Raw genomic sequence first — 17,046 nt, forward strand, 5'->3', positions numbered from 1 at the left:
CACCTCCAACACCGATCGCCTGGAGAAGATGGTCAAGGACTACATGTCAGATGGCGTAGCTGTGTCTAACAATCCATCTGCACCCTTCAACTATTGGGTATCGAAGCTAGACACCTGGCACAAACTGGCAATGTACGCAATAGAGGTGCTGGCTTGCCCGGCAGCCAGCGTTATGTCGGAACGCTGTTTCATTGCTGCCGGAGGCATCGTCACAGATCGGCGTATCCGCCTCTCCACAGAAAATGCAGACCATCTGACTCAAATTAAAATGAATCAATCCTGGATTGGAAACGACTAAGCAACACTCCAGGACCCCAACCAAGTAACATGACCAATGAACATCTGGGATGGTTTAGCGTTTCCGGTCCCTGTTTATTGAACCTCTCATCTGTATTACATTTATGACTGCATGGCGGCAAAAAGCATTGCTGCTATATCCGCACGCTTTTTGTCCTCATGCAAGGCCTGGGTTGTTGTGTTTTAAAAAGCATGGCCTTCTCCTCCTGCGCCTGCTCCTGTTCCATCACGTGTGCTGCTGCTGCTGGGATAGCGTTGCCGGTCCCTGTTTATGGAACCTCTTCTCTTTATTTCATTTATGACTGCATGGCGGTAAAAAGCATGCTATCCGCACGCTTCTTGTCCTCATGCAAGGCCTGGGTTGTTGTGTCTCAAAGCGTGGCCTTCTCCTCCTGCGCCTCCTCCTGTTCCATCACGTGTGCTGCTGCTGCTGCTGGGTTAGCGTTACCGGTCCCTGTTTATGGAACCTCTTCTCTTTATTACATTTATGACTGCATGGCGGTAAAAAGCATGCTATCCGCACGATTCTTGTCCTCATGCAAGGCCTGGGTTGTTGTGTCTCAAAGCGTGGCCTTCTCCTCTTGCGCCTCCTCCTGTTCCATCATGTGTGCTGCTGCTGCTGCTGGGTTAGCGTTACCGGTCCCTGTTTATGGAACCTCTTCTCTTTATTTCATTTATGACTGCATGGCGGTAAAAAGCATGCTATCCGCACGCTTCTTGTCCTCATGCAAGGCCTGGGTTGTTGTGTCTCAAAGCGTGGCCTTCTCCTCCTGCGCCTCCTCCTGTTCCATCACGTGTGCTGCTGCTGCTGCTGGGTTAGCGTTACCGGTCCCTGTTTATGGAACCTCTTCTCTTTATTTCATTTATGACTGCATGGCGGTAAAAAGCATGCTATCCGCACGCTTCTTGTCCTCATGCAAGGCCTGGGTTGTTGTGTCTCAAAGCGTGGCCTTCTCCTCCTGCGCCTCCTCCTGTTCCATCACGTGTGCTGCTGCTGCTGCTGGGTTAGCGTTACCGGTCCCTGTTTATGGAACCTCTTCTCTTTATTTCATTTATGACTGCATGGCGGTAAAAAGCATGCTATCCGCACGCTTCTTGTCCTCATGCAAGGCCTGGGTTGTTGTGTCTCAAAGCGTGGCCTTCTCCTCCTGCGCCTCCTCCTGTTCCATCACGTGTGCTGCTGCTGCTGGGTTAGCGTTACCGTTCCCTGTTTATGGAACCTCTTCTCTTTATTTTATTTATGACTGCATGGCGGTAAAAAGCATGCTATCCGCACACTTCTTGTCCTCATGCAAGGCCTGGGTTGTTGTGTCTCAAAGCGTGGCCTTCTCCTCCTGCGCCTCCTCCTGTTCCATCACGTGTGCTGCTGCTGCTGCTGGGTTAGCGTTACCGGTCCCTGTTTATGGAACCTCTTCTCTTTATTACATTTATGACTGCATGGCGGTAAAAAGCATGCTATCCGCACGCTTCTTGTCCTCATGCAAGGCCTGGGTTGTTGTGTCTCAAAGCGTGGCCTTCTCCTCCTGTGCCTCCTCCTGTTCCATCACGTGTGCTGCTGCTGCTGCTGGGTTAGCGCTACCGGTCCCTGTTTATGGAACCTCTCATCTTTATTACATTTATGACTGCATGGCGGTAAAAAGCATGCTATCCGCACGCTTCTTGTCCTCATGCAAGGCCTGGGTTGTTGTGTCTCAAAGCGTGGCCTTCTCCTCCTGCGCCTCCTCCTGTTCCATCACGTGTGCTGCTGCTGCTGCTGGGTTAGCGTTACCGGTCCCTGTTTATGGAACCTCTTCTCTTTATTACATTTATGACTGCATGGCGGTAAAAAGCATGCTATCCGCACGCTTCTTGTCCTCATGCAAGGCCTGGGTTGTTGTGTCTCAAAGCGTGGCCTTTTCCTCCTGCGCCTCCTCCTGTTCCATCACGTGTGCTGCTGCTGCTGCTGGGTTAGCGTTACCGGTCCCTGTTTATGGAACCTCTTCTCTTTATTACATTTATGACTGCATGGCGGTAAAAAGCATGCTATCCGCACGCTTCTTGTCCTCATGCAAGGCCTGGGTTGTTGTGTCTCAAAGCGTGGCCTTCTCCTCCTGTGCCTCCTCCTGTTCCATCACGTGTGCTGCTGCTGCTGCTGGGTTAGCGTTACCGGTCCCTGTTTATGGAACCTCTCATCTTTATTACATTTATGACTGCATGGCGGTAAAAAGCATGCTATCCGCACGCTTCTTGTCCTCATGCAAGGCCTGGGTTGTTGTGTCTCAAAGCGTGGCCTTCTCCTCCTGCGCCTCCTCCTGTTCCATCACGTGTGCTGCTGCTGCTGCTGGGTTAGCGTTACCGGTCCCTGTTTATGGAACCTCTTCTCTTTATTACATTTATGACTGCATGGCGGTAAAAAGCATGCTATCCGCACGCTTCTTGTCCTCATGCAAGGCCTGGGTTGTTGTGTCTCAAAGCGTGGCCTTCTCCTCCTGCGCCTCCTCCTGTTCCATCACGTGTGCTGCTGCTGCTGCTGGGTTAGCGTTACCGGTCCCTGTTTATGGAACCTCTTCTCTTTATTACATTTATGACTGCATGGCGGTAAAAAGCATGTTACCTGTGCAAAGAAACATGACATTTTCCGCATTTAAAAGACAGTTTTTCCTTTGAAACTTTACAATCAATTTTCTCAAAAACTATAAGCTCTTTTTCAAATATTTTTTTTCCTCTTGTACCCACTCCCAAGGTGCACATACCCTGCTAATTTGGGGTATGTAGCATGTAAGGAAGCTTTACAAAGCATGAAAGTTCGGGTCCCCATTGACTTCCATTATGTTCGGAGTTCGGCGCGAACACCCGAACATCGCGGCGATGTTCGGCGAACGTTCTCGAACCCGAACATCTAGGTGTTCGCCCAACACTACCGGATACCCCGCTATCCGATCCGGGTCGGATATCCGAGTTCAAAATTTCCCGATCCGAATTGGATATCCGACCCTAGTATCCAACGGATTCGGATATCCGGGTTGAAAACTGGAAGTGGCCTTTAAATTGCTTTAAAAACGTTTTTTAGGGTATATGAGGCATGTAGCATCATTATTTTGTAAAGGGGAACACTAATGGATGATGTGTGGACTTAAAATCCCCCCCCCCCAAAAAAAATGGCTGTCAATTAACATTAGGCCTAGGTTCCAGACAGCGGTCGTGCAGCCCACATTGTGTCCAACGTCCAACCACACAACTGGGACATGGCAGTTTTTAGCCAAGACACCTCCAAAAAATTACGTTTTGGGTTCGATGTAGGTGGTATCAGTGGCCTGTGGCACCCTGGCCTGGCGGTGGGAGCAGCACAGGCAGCAGGAGCAGGACAATGCAGCAGCAGCAGGTGTAATGTGTGCCAGGAGCATGCCAGACGTGGCACGTTGCAATTGGCACTTAGCACGTCTCACGTGGCCCTTGCCAAGTGTCACGTGGCACTTGCCAAGTGTCACGTGGCCCTTGCCAAGTGTCATGTGGCCCTTACCAAGTGTCACGTGGCACTTGCCATGTGTCACATGGCACTTGCCACGTGTCACTTGCCACGTGTCACGTGGTACTTGCCACGTGTCACGTGACACATGCCAAGTGCCACGTGACACGTGCTGAGTGACAGTCAGACAGCAGAGGAAAAGACCCTAGTGCATACTAACTGTCATACTGCCACTGCTCACTGCACAGCAGTTATGTAGAAAGCTAATACAGTAGTACTACTACTCTAACAACTACTAGCACTGACTGCAGTACTACAGTACTAACTACACAATAACACAGTAATCCTATCCCCTAATCCCTAACCTAACCTATACCTAAGGCTAATAGCTGGCCAGCAGGCAGCAGCTGGCCTGGTCTGTGCACAGCACACACACAGACACATAGCTGCTGCCTGCAGCACACACTGATTGTCACACAAATGACATCAAGCTAATTAATGATTTAACAATAGTGTAGTGATAGTGAAGGGGTTAATCACTGAACAGCTTATCACTGTATACAACCTTGGCCCAGCAGCACTGGAGCACACACTCTGACTGTCACACTATGACATCAATCAAGCTAATTAATGATTTAACAATAGTGTAGTGATAGTAGTGAAGGGGTTAATCAGTGAACAGCTTTAGGTTTATAACTGTGTACAGCCCCCTTGCTAGGCCACCAGCACTGGAGCATGTCTCTCAGTGAGCATTCAGCAAGCTAAGACGATATGTCTCATCATAGCAGCCCTCCTTATTATACAGGGGGGCTGGCCAGTGTTCCTTTCTGTGATTGGGTGCCAGGGTTTAGGCTGGGAGCCCTCTGATTGGCTCAATGAGGTCAGGTGGGGCTGGCCAGGGTTCCCCTCTGTGATTGGTTGCTAGGGCTTCTGCTGGGAGCACAATGGGAGCGTTTACCCTACACACACTCACCGGTACTTATAAGATTCCCAAGGTGGCCCGACACAGTAACCAAGTCTAAACAGAGGAAACAATGGTGCCTCAGGAATCAGAGGGTCAATTACCACCGAGACCATACACATAAGACAACAATCGGGATCTACATGGGAGGTAGATTGCCCGCTAGATGGCCACCATGTGGCAGGGACCGGGGGAGGATGGGGGAGACAGAGAGGGAAATGGCCACCTGTCTCACAGTCGCCCAGGTGGCTCTCCATCGGACATGGAGCAAACCAGAAAAGATCCTGAAAGAGAAAACAGAAATTGGATTGAAAAATCAGCTGTAACGATTGGTGTCAGCTCACAGAGAGAATCTGATTATTGGTGATCTGCAGTATCACCAACAATACAGATGTATACCTGATTATTGATGATCTGCAGAATCACCGATAATACAAGTATGACTAACCTCTGGACACCTAATGAAGTGTAAGTGTTTGGCGGGAGATACGAGAAGCTCAGCCAGGAACCACCTGAGGGCAGGTGGCCCTGGGCTGTGCAGGGACTATCTCCTTGAGAGAGGAGATAGAGATACTCTGGCAGCCAGTGATTCCCTGGTAAACTGGAAATCAGACTGTACTGCAGCCAGGGGACTCCAATGGGATAGAGGCCACTGACTGCACTGCAGGAAGGACTCTCTGATGAGCAAGAGGTCCTTGCAGCCAACTGACACTTGGGTAGTACAGACAGACTGAAAACTCGAGGGATGAGTGACAGCCAGAAGGGTCGGGCAGGCCTGGTCGACAACACCCGAGCAAATGGTCATAACAGATATAAATCACAATCCTAGTCTGGGGTGTGAGGTCCTTGGTCTCGACACCCAGGAACCAGTCCAAAGGATAACACAGTATCCTATGCTTGGGTGTGAGGTCCTTGGTCTCAACACCCTGGAACTGGTCTAAAGTATAACAAAGTAATGACACAGTAATCCTAAGCTTGGGTGTGAGGTCCGTGGTCACAACACCCTGGAACTGGTCTAACATAAACACAAGCGTAATCTGGCTAAGTGTGAATTCCCAGGTCCTCCTGGTTCTAACACACTGTGGGATCTGACTGGTCTGAGTGCTCACACGTTAGTATTCGCCACGGCAGACAACCAGCAACTGACAAGCAAGGTCTATATATACTTGCAGTGCTGTGCAGCCCTGCCCGAGCCAATCAGCCAATCCAGAGTCCAGCTGGGATCAGCTGATTCCCCTTCTGCTGGTATAAAGTTCCTGCCTTCTAGCGCGCGCGCGTAGCTCTTCATCTGTGTGCACTAGAAGGCTCAGACAAACCAGACGCATGCTGCTGTGCGGAAACCGCCGGTCTGAACGCGGAGACAGCCGCCCCGCTGCCAGATCTCCGCAATCCATTACACCAGCACACTCTCTTGAACTCCAAATTTTCAGTGTTTATCTAGAAAACACCAGAGCTCATTACGCTCATTAAGGCCCAAACTTCCACATACTTCAGGGACCTGGGCAATTTCCCACGAAACGCGTTGCCAGTGCAATAAAAACTCTTCTATTAAGTGAGTTTGTCTTCCTTGAGGTAAGCCACCTCACCTTTTTTCATTTTATTTGCTTTTTAAGTATCTTATTACTCCTGGTCCTGGTCGCCTCTTTTTTCCCATATCTTGTGGTGTCACCCTCCTTTTGGAGGGGAAAAATCCCTCTTGGACCATTCACAGGTCACTTGAGATTGTTTTTTATCAAGAGGGCAACCAACCACCACCAGCTCTGCCTGGTACCCGAGTGGAGTCGGGTTTGTACATCTCCACCTGCATCGGCAGTGGTTGGTTGCCGTTCTGCACCCACCATTGTGAGTATAATCTACCTTCACCCCTAACTTTCACCAACAGGGAAATCAGTGTGACCCCCCCCCCCCAACCCCCGAATGTGTAAACCAGTGACTTCAGAAATGTCTGACCCCACAGTCAAATGCACACTCCCAGACAGGAAGTGTGTCACATGATCTTAGAGAAATATGCACATTGCGTTGCACCACAGGAACTGCGGCCTGTCTCATCAACAGTGATGGCCCCTGCGACGAGCTGCAGCAGGGGAGAGTACCATGATGCAACGTGGTCTGAAAGTATGAGAGTGGTCTAAGTGCTGTTGAAGTGTATGTTCTGCATGCCCAGCTAAAGTTTTGCACGAGAGTTATAATGTATTTTGGTCCATTTCAAATTATGCTTTAATCTTATAAATATTTCCATAATCTGATGCTTTTTTTTTCATTGTAGGATTAACATATGGCCTAACAGCAGCCTTGTGGGTGGGCCTGAACAGTTTAGACTTCAATGGTGGCTGGAAGTGGGACAATGGAGATGCATTCCGATACCTCAACTGGGCTCCAGGTAATAATGTTGTTTTTGTTATTGCAAATTTAAAGTAAACCTGAGATGGTGTGGAAAAAAATTCATACCTGGGTCTTCCTCCTTCCTGAACGCTACCTCGTCTGCAGCCTCCTTGAATTGCCGGAAAGTCCTCCAGTTCAGTACATACCACGGCAGGTGCAGAATGCTTCTGGGAACGGGAATGTGACCAGGGAGCTGGCGTAGCCAGACTGCACCTGCACTGACTGGATGACTTACTGGGGCCAGTTGCGGAGGCTGCAGGCAGAGGAGGATGACGTCCAGGGAGCAAGCAGGCCAGAGGGGGCTGGAGGAAGGCCCAGCTATGTATACATTTTTTTATTTTGCCCCATCTCAGGTACACTTTCAAGTGTACCTGTCCTTAGATCAATTTGAGATTGACACCCCTGGTATATTGATCTAAGGGACTTGTAGTTCCTTAACAGCTGGAGGGCCAAGTCTGCCCATGCCTGATCTAGGCTGATTTCATTTCCTGTATCCCCGCCCTTTTGAATTTCCGATAGGCAGAAGCAACGAGGAGGGCGAGGATACAAAATATTGCACTGCCTCCTCCTCCATTGACTGAAAGGGTGTCGGAGGGAAGCATTAAATGACAGCTAGTAATGAGCGTAATGACTTAATTACAATTACGCAAAATTTCGCGTAAATCGTGAAATTACGATTATGGCCAATATAAAAATGTATCGAATTTCACAAAATTACGCGAAATTTCGTGTTTATGGGGAATTATGTAATTACGAAATATTTTCATATTTCTGATCGTTTACGTAACACAAACCAGAATTTCGGAAATTCATCCATTCTCGAAATTGTGTTCCAGTCCAGAGCCTCCTGTCCTGATACATTTAAAGCAACAGCACTTGCAGGTACCTTTGCATTATCAGATATAGCAAGGCCCAAAACCAAGTGTCTCAACATGACCGCTAAGTGCACCGCGGCAAAGAGCACCTGTCTTAGAAGTGGCTGCAGATAGAGCCTCTTGATACATTTAAGGCAACAACATGTGCAGCGGCCTTTGCATTATCAGTAATTGCAATCAATGAGTGACTTTCCTGAGTTTAGTCATTACCTAAATGTGCATAATTACTATTAGAAATTAAATTACGTCCATTTTCGTAACTAAAATAACTTTGTTTCTATACAAAACATGAAATTACGAACAAATGCGAATTTGCACCAAAATGTGAAACCATGAACCGAAATTTCGCTTACGTAATTCCAAATTATGGTTTGTATGGCAATAACGAAATTACAAATTCATGTCGTAGCGGTAAAATTTGCGTCCGTAATTAAGGAAACACGAAATTACGAAAATTTCAGCTCAACACTACGGAAAGGGCTGCAATGATTCGGCCACTGCTCCTGTCATAATAGCAAAGCGCCTGCTCTGTCTATGTCTGTAGCTGCCCCTGCACACACAGATATGCTACTGTGTTCAGAGTAATGGCGGGTTTCTGCAGACAAATAGCGTGACACTGTCGTTGGAACACTGCTGCCTGTTTATTAACTCGCCCCTTCCTTGGCTCTGCCCTAGTCTCGGCCTAGGGTGCCAGCCCACAAAAGTCTGGCTTGACAACCTTTATCATACCTGTGCAGATCTTATCAACACTTCGGCATTACAAGAGTACAGGACTGGGTGCTAGTGTTTTCCCGAATGGTTCGCACGCAAACTTATTCCTGCAAACAATGCGGGTTCACGTTCGCATCGGGTCGCGAACTTTATGGTGGTTCGACCCACCCCCTATACTACATCATTGGGCTAAACTCTGACCCTCTACATCACAGTCAGCAGACACATGGCAGCCAATCAGGCTGAACCCCCTCCTGGAGTCCCCCCCCCCTATATAAGGCAGCAGCATCGGATATGTTCTCCCTCTGTGTACTGCTGTGAGAGAAGGGAGAGAGGTTGCTGCAGACATAGGGAAAGCTTAGTTAGGCTCTTGTTAGCTTACTCCTTGCTGTTATTTGTTGCTGAAAAGCACCACCAAAACAGCTCTTTTGAGAGCTAATGTTCTTGTGATGTGTTTTTTTTTGTGTGGCCCACTGACACTGCATATACAGCCCTGTCTGTCGCAGCTGGTTCTTGCTAATTGCTATACTGTATAAAAAAAGGAGAAGTAAAAAGGCGCTACTCTGTCTCCCTATCCCCCTAATCAATCAGCTGCTTGATTCTCAAGGTGTGGGTATCCCTTTAATCCCCACCAAACATAAAAATAGACAAAAAACAGAGAATAGCGCTCGTATCCAAATTTATAATTGATACTTTATTATCTATACATAAAAATATATGTCTAGCCTTTGGGATTAAAACCATATAAGCATAAAGGGTTTCATATGCAAGGTCACTTCAAAAGTACTCCACTATATCCCCTTTTGCATAAAGGGGATATAGTGGAGTACTTTTGTCTGTTTTTTGTCTAATTGCTATACTGTGCCAGGCCCAGCACATTCACTGCCTAGTGTGACTGCTGCAAATTGTATTATAACAGTCACTGCATACTTTTCACTGCACCTGTGTGACCGCACGCTGTTTGTATAGCAGTCACTGCATACATTTCACTGCATCTGTGCTACCGCACGCTGTTTTATATACCAGCAGTCAGTGCATCCATTTTCACTGCACCTGTATGACCGCACGCTGTTTTATATAGCAGTCACTGCATACATTTCACTGAATCTGTGTGACCGCAGGCTGTTTTATATAGCAGTCACTGCATACATTTCACTGCATCTGTGTGACCGCAAGCTGTTTTATATACCAGCAGTCAGTACATCCATTTTTGCTGCACCTGTGTGACTGCACATTGTTATACCAGCAGTCGCTGCATATCTTTCACTGCACCTGTGTGACTGCACATTGTTATACCAGCAGTCGCTGCATACCTTTCACTGCACCTGTGTGACTGCACATTGTATTAGTCAAGTCAGTGCATTCCTTTCACTTCATCCCCTCCCCGCCCCAAATATGGACAAAACAAGAGGCAGAGGCAGGTCACCCGGAAGGTCTGTTCGAGGTTGTGCTGTCGTGATTTCGTGTGGCCCTCAACCAAAGTACAGTGTTCAGAACCCCCCAATATTGTCAGGATGTAGTTGACTATTTAACACAGAACACCTCAGCTTCCGCACGGAAGCGTGACATATCTTCCTCCTCTGATTCTGGCACCCCACTTAACACTCCATCGGCAGCCATCACTAAAGTGCCATAATCCTAGGGCTCAGCGGTGTGGAAATTTTTGTGTGTGTCTGCCTCAGATGAGAGCAATACCATCTGTACTCCCTGCCACCAAAAATTGAGCCATGGAAAGACCAAGACCCGCGTAGGGACAACTACCTTACGAAGGCACATGAGGAAAAAGCACAAACTGCAATGGGAATCATGGGATGACCACCTGAGGAAAAGCAGCACACAAAAGCAAAGCCACACACCGCAATGGAAGATACCAGGCCACAATTATTTCTCAAAAAAGGCGTTACCCAAACTGTACTGTGATGTTGAAAGGCAAGTGGTGTCATCTCTGGCACATAGCGTTGGGTCAAGGGTCCATCTGACCACGGATGCCTGGTGCGCAAAGCACAGTAAGGCCTGCCCGAAGACTAAGTCAGTCCCCATAAACAGTATCTCTGCCTGCACGCTGTGTGACTGCCTGCCCCAGGACTAAGTCGGTCCCCACACAGTATCTCTGCCTGCCAGCCGCTTGACTGCCTTCTCCGCCACCACCAACAGGGTCCAGGACTCCAGGGGGATTTCTGAATTTTTTAAGCAGCGGTCGCTATAATAATTTTTCTGGTGCGTGTACATGCCTGCCTAATTTTTCTGGCTGCACTGCGGCTGCAACAACAAAACAAAAGGCATGTACATGTGTCAATTCCCCTTCACGATCGTTACCTTGCCGGGGTGAAGGGGCTTGCGTATCACAATGAAGCAATGACTGGCTATATGAGTGTGTTGGGGGGCACGCCTGACCCAAGAAGATAGATAAGGTCGTTGCTTCATTGTGGACAGACCAAATTCGATCAGCTCAACACTCAGTCAGTCACTGTTGTTCTGTCATTCAGCTACCTCAGCCCGACCATATGGGCTTGAAAACCGCCATTGCCTGCACGCTCGTCATGGTGCGCACCAGTCCAGCATGGCCATCACTACACAAACCGCTTTTTGCGGTGTGTTACACAGTGAGTTTCGTCTGTCAGTGTGAAGCAGTACACTAATTATACTCCCTGATCCATGTATACACACACAAGATGTTTTCAAGCACTTTATGCCTCCAATTTAGGAATGAAATGTGATTTCTGCCATTTAGGGATTGTAACCCTGCTGTGCGTCAAATCCGTAATTTTCCCCGGGACTTTTAGCATGTATCCCACTCCGCCATGCCCCCCTCCAGGTGTTAGACTCCTTGAAACAACTTTTCCATCACTTTTGTGGCCAGAATGAGTGTTTGTAGTTTTGAAAGTTCGCCTGCCCATTGAAGTCTATTGCTGTTCGCCGTTTCGCGAACTTTTTCGCAAGTTCGCGTTTGCGGTGCGCAAACCAAAATCCGCGGATTTGCGACAACTCTACTGGGTGCCAATGGGTCATTCTGTAGTGTAAGCAGTACAGGTCATTTGCTTGTATTTAAAAGTACAACCAAAATAAGAAAAACAAGTTTACCAAATTATTGATCAGAGATTAATTTTAATCTATTTTAGGCATAATTGGTACCTTAAGTTTTAACAATTTCTACTACTCCTAATAAAATTTCCCTGAGTTGTTTCTAAATAAAGCGCCCTTATCATTTCCTTTAGGAAATCCATCAACAGAACCTGGAAAGAACTGTGTGGCTCTAAACTCGGGAAAGAATGCAAAGTGGGAAAGCGTGGAGTGCTCTCAGAAGCTGGGCTACATCTGTAAAAAGAGCAACAGCACCTCTTCCTACATCCCTCCATCTGGTAGGAATATGAAGCCCCAGCCATGAGTCTCAGTGTAACTTGGGATGGTCGGTGAACTGCTAATAATCCAGAGTTCTATCCAGCTCCTCCCCTTATTGCTGAGAGATAAACTCTCTGTGGCCAGCACTGCAGCTCAGTAGATTCTTATCACTGGGTGACTCTGCTGTAGCTGCAGTGCTGGCCACAATGAGTTCATTTCTCACAAGCACAGGGATAAGGTGGTTGGATGGGTCAGGCCATGGATGCTAATGGGAAGAGGCCAATGTCCCTCCGCTCACAGCTCCTCCTTGGATGATGATTGGTAGCCATGATCAATAAGATGCAGAGATGATGCAATTTTTTATGTAAATGTTTTCAGCAGCTGCTGCTCTTGATTGGTTTATTTTCAAGCTGCATATATTTTCATCAAATAAGCACAACATTTATAACAACAGTATCCAAAAGATATTCAAACAATCATTAACCCTCTGCACTCAAAACACATGCTTACAACTAGCTGAAAGCAATAAAAGCAACTAGCTTGTCAAAATAAAGATCTGAGCTTCCAAAGTAGACTGCAGTATATTTTGTACCTGGCCAATCCACCACGACGAGGTTCTCTCCTTTGAAGTGGTGAGAGCAGTAGCGTAACAATAGGGGCGACAGCCCCTGCACCCCACAGGGGGCCCGGGGCCCCTCTGGGGCCCGCTCAGGTCCATTTTGGGGGGCAGGAGGGGTTGCAGCATGAGGGGAGAGCTTGGCAACACATCGGCAGGGAGGGGGACAGTCCCCCCCTCACTTCGGGCTCTGCCCTCAGTGCCCCCCACCAGCTTTAGTCGGTGTCTGCAAGCGGTGGGTAGGAACATATACCTTCCTGCGTTCCACCACCGGAGCTTCCTCTCTCTAAGTGTCTGACGCTACTTCCTGTTTAAACACATACCTCCATCGGACCTCCGCAGTGGATGGAAGTATGTGTTCCTGCCCGCTCTGCTGCCACTGATTGATGCTAGAGTGGAGCGTTTAAAGAGAGTCTGAAGCGAGAATAAATCTCGCTTCAGACCTCATAAATAGCAGGGGCACGTGTGCCCCTGCTAAAACGCCGCTATAGCGCGGCTTAACGGGGGTCCCTTCACCCCCAAATCCCCCTCGATACACCCGGGGAGCGCTTCCTGGTTGGGGCAGGGCTAACCGCCGCAGCCCTGCCCCACGCGCGTCTGGCAGCGCGTATCTCCGCCTCTCCCCCGCCCCTCTCAGTCTTCCTTCACTGAGAGGGGCGGGGGAGAGGCGGCGATGCGCCGCTGACAGACGCGACTGGAGGCAGGGCTGCAGCCGTTAGCCCTGCCTCCAGGAAGGGAAATTCTGCGACCTTTCTACGACACACTTTTGCGGGGGGTGGGTTGGGGGTGAAGGGACCCCCGTTTAGCCGCGGGATAGCGGCGTTTTAGCAGGGGCACACGTGCCCCTGCTATTTATGAGCTCTGAAGCGAGATTTATTCTCGCTTCAGAGTCTCTTTAAGGGGAGAGCTAAAGGTGAGGGAGGGGGGGACTGTCCCCCCTCCCCGCCGATGTGAGGCCAAGCTCTCTAGATTTCTAGTTACGCCCCTGATTGTGAGTGAGTGGTACAATTTGTCACTCCCTTTAGGACGAGACTGATTTGCATGCATGTGTTTCCTTTGCTGAACGGTTAGAAGCCAGAATTGCCTCAGTTTGAAACTCTGGTTATAGACTATACAGTTTTCACTTGGGTGCTGACTGGCATAGAGTAGAGACCAGTTCTAAGGAGGGAACATTGTCATGGTGAATTGGCCTAGCACAAAATGTGCTGCAGACCGTTTTGAAAATGAAGATCCTACACATTGACAAACTAGTTACTTTTATAACGGTCAGTCTTCCAGCTTGTTGTATGAAATTTTGAGTGCAGAGAGTTAATGATTGTTTGCTTGTAAATTGACCACATCCAACTTTTTTTTTTGCTCATTTCATTTAAGTGGTGGCACAAAAGATCTGGCCTATAGAAGGCAGTGATGTTTCTGGATCCTGTTTGTATGTTTTTTTTTTCTTTGCATGGTAGTACTGTAGTGTGTTCATAAATAATGGAATTCGAGCCAAAGCAGTGATCTCCACAACATACAGTGGGTTGCAAAAGTATTCGGCCCCCTTGAAGTTTTCCACATTTTGTCACATTACTGCCACAAACATGCATCAATTTTATTGGAATTCCACATGAAAGACCAACACAAAGTGGTATACACATGAGAAGTGGAACGAAAATCATACATGATTCCAAACATTTTTTACAAATAAATAACTGCAAAGTGGTGTGTGCATAATTATTCGGCCCCCTTTGATCTGAGTGCAGTCAGTTGCCTATAGACATTGCCTGATGAGTGCTAATGACTAAATAGAGTGCACCTGTGTGCAATCTAATGTCACTACAAATACAGCTGCTCTGTGAGGTCCTCAGAGGTTGTCTAAGAGAATATTGGGAGCAACAACACAGTGAAGTCCAAAGAACACACAAGACAGGTCAGGGATCAAGTTATTGAGAAATTTAAAGCAGGCTTAGGCTACAAAACGATTTCCAAAGCCTTGAACATCCCACGGAGCACTGTTCAAGCAATCATTCAGAAATGGAAGGAGTATGGCACAACTGTAAACCTACCAAGACAAGGCTATCCACCTAAACTCACAGGCCGAACAAGGAGAGCACTGATCAGAAATGCAGTCAAGAGGCCCATGGTGACTCTGGATGAGCTGCAGAGATCTACAGCTCAGGTGGGAGACTCTGTCCATAGGACAACTATTAGTCATGCACTGTACAAAGTTGGCTTTTATGGAAGAGTGGCAAGAAGAAAGGCATTGTTAACAGGAAACAAAAGAAGTCCCATTTGCAGTTTGCCACAAGCCATGTGGGGGACACAGCAACCATGTGGAAGAAGGTGCTCTGGTCAGATGAAACCAAAATGGAACTTTTTGGCCAAAATGCAAAACGCTATGTGTGGAGGAAAACTAACACTGCACATCACTCTGAACACACCATCCCCACTGTCAAATATGGTGGTGGCAGCATCATGCTCGAGGGGTGCTTCTCTTCAGCAGGGACAGGGAAGCTGGTAAGAGTTGATGGGAAGATGGATGGAGCCAAATACAGGGCAAACGTGGAAGAAAACCTCTTGGAGACTGCAAAAGACTTGAGACTGGGGTGGAGGTTGACCTTCCAGCAGGACAATGACCCTAAACATAAAGCCAGGGCAACAATGGAATGGTTTAAAACAAAACATATCCATGTTTTAGAATGGCCCAGTCAAAGTCCAGATCTAAATCCAATCGAGAATCTGAGGCAAGATCTGAAAACGGCTGTTCACAAACGCTGTCCATCTAATCTGACTGAGCTGGAGCTGTTTTGCAAAGAAAAATGGGCAAGGATTTCAGTCTCTAGATGTGCAAAGCTGGTAGAGACATACCCTAAAAGACTGGCAGCTGTAATTGCAGCAAAAGGTGGTTCTACAAAGTATTGACTCAGGGGGCTGAATAATTACGCACACCCCACTTTGCGGTTATTTATTTGTAAAAAATGTTTGGAATGATGTATGATTTTCGATCCACTTCTCACATGTACACCACTTTGTATTGGTCTTTCATGTGGAATTCCAATAAAATTGATGCATGTTTGTGGCAGTAATGTGACAAAATGTGGAAAACTTCAAGGGGGCAGAATACTTTTGCAACCCACTGTATTTAGCTTTAAAACAGTCCCACTGCAAGTGTGCAATAAACCAACCCAGTTCTGAGTGCAGGGTTGAACCACAAAGGTTTAAAAAAAATGCTTTGCATAACTCCACCCAGAATCCTGAAGAAATGCATTAGGATCTTATTTTTTTGGAAATAAGGATGTGAGGCCATGGAAATACCTTCTTTTTGAAGAACTCTATATTGTACAGTACTTTTTTCTCAGATGAATATTATTTAATATTACCTTTTCATTGCAATTTGCAGCTAACTATCAATTTCCGAAACTCATTGTAAGCCCAGGATTCCTTCTAGTCTGGAATCTGTGTTGCAGTAGACTTGTTGGCTGAGTAATAAGCTGCACTGAGCAGGAGCAATTGTGGCTTGTTTTCCACACCTGCACCAACTGAGTGACTGAACGCTGCTCTGAACCTCAAGTTCTGTGACAATCAGTGCAGAGTAGCTGAGCATTTTAATTCATATACAGGGTAAGAAATATAGCATAATATATGTGATGAGGTGTATACAATAAACTGCATTAAGCTGAATTCATGCATAAAGTCCTTCGCGCAATGAGTAGATAAGGATGCATTGCATGAAATGTATTACGGTTTATTGCGTATACCCCATGAATCCTAAAGATTTGCTGTGGGTGATGACGGTATTATATAAATCAAAAACAATAACTGGGCTGTAGGGCTTTGTTATTTCTCAAAAAGGTGGAATTTCACTTTTAGAAACTTGGTAAGGGAACATGCAACTACCTTTTTTTTCTTTTTCCTTTTTTTTCTGCAATTTTTGAAATGCTCTGGTCCGGTATTATGAGGGTTACAGGAAGTGCATATAATGCTTCCTTATTGAAACACAATGTTTTGGTATTTTGTCACAGGTACAGACCACATCAACTGTCCGGCTACCTGGACCCCATACGCCGGGTATTGCTATTCCCTGCAGAAACAAGCTAAAATCTGGACGGACGCCCAGGCATCTTGTAGGAAGCTAGAAGGAGACTTGGCAAGTTTGCACAACATTGAAGAATCGAGCTTTATTAGTGCACAGTTCGAGTATGGTATGTAAATAATAATAATTACTATTGACAATAACAACAAGGGCCCTTTCACACTAAGGGCTTGATTCACTAAAGCGTGATAACTGCTATGATAGCAGTTGCCACGCTTTAGTGAATCAAGCCCTAAGTCTGTTGTGTTGTAATGGACAATATCATTGCATTCAGAGGCGGCCTTTGGGGGGCTCTTCCTGATCAGCTTACACTCAGGAGGACGCTCAGGCGGTGCGCGGCCAGGTGTG

General features: G+C 47.2%; 1 protein-coding gene across 1 annotated transcript in view; it reads left to right on the forward strand.

Moving 5' to 3' along the window:
• Positions 1 to 17,046, forward strand: part of LOC137518156 (macrophage mannose receptor 1-like) — a 335,787-nt gene that overhangs the window by 33,537 nt on the left and 285,204 nt on the right. Inside the window, exons 5-7 of the mRNA XM_068235568.1 lie at positions 6,970 to 7,083; positions 11,887 to 12,030; positions 16,628 to 16,807. Of these exons, the coding sequence (XP_068091669.1) occupies positions 6,970 to 7,083; positions 11,887 to 12,030; positions 16,628 to 16,807 (438 nt within the window). The remainder of the gene's footprint in view (positions 1 to 6,969; positions 7,084 to 11,886; positions 12,031 to 16,627; positions 16,808 to 17,046) is intronic.

This window comes from Hyperolius riggenbachi, chromosome 5 (assembly GCF_040937935.1).
Source record: "Hyperolius riggenbachi isolate aHypRig1 chromosome 5, aHypRig1.pri, whole genome shotgun sequence".
NCBI lineage: Eukaryota > Metazoa > Chordata > Amphibia > Anura > Hyperoliidae > Hyperolius > Hyperolius riggenbachi.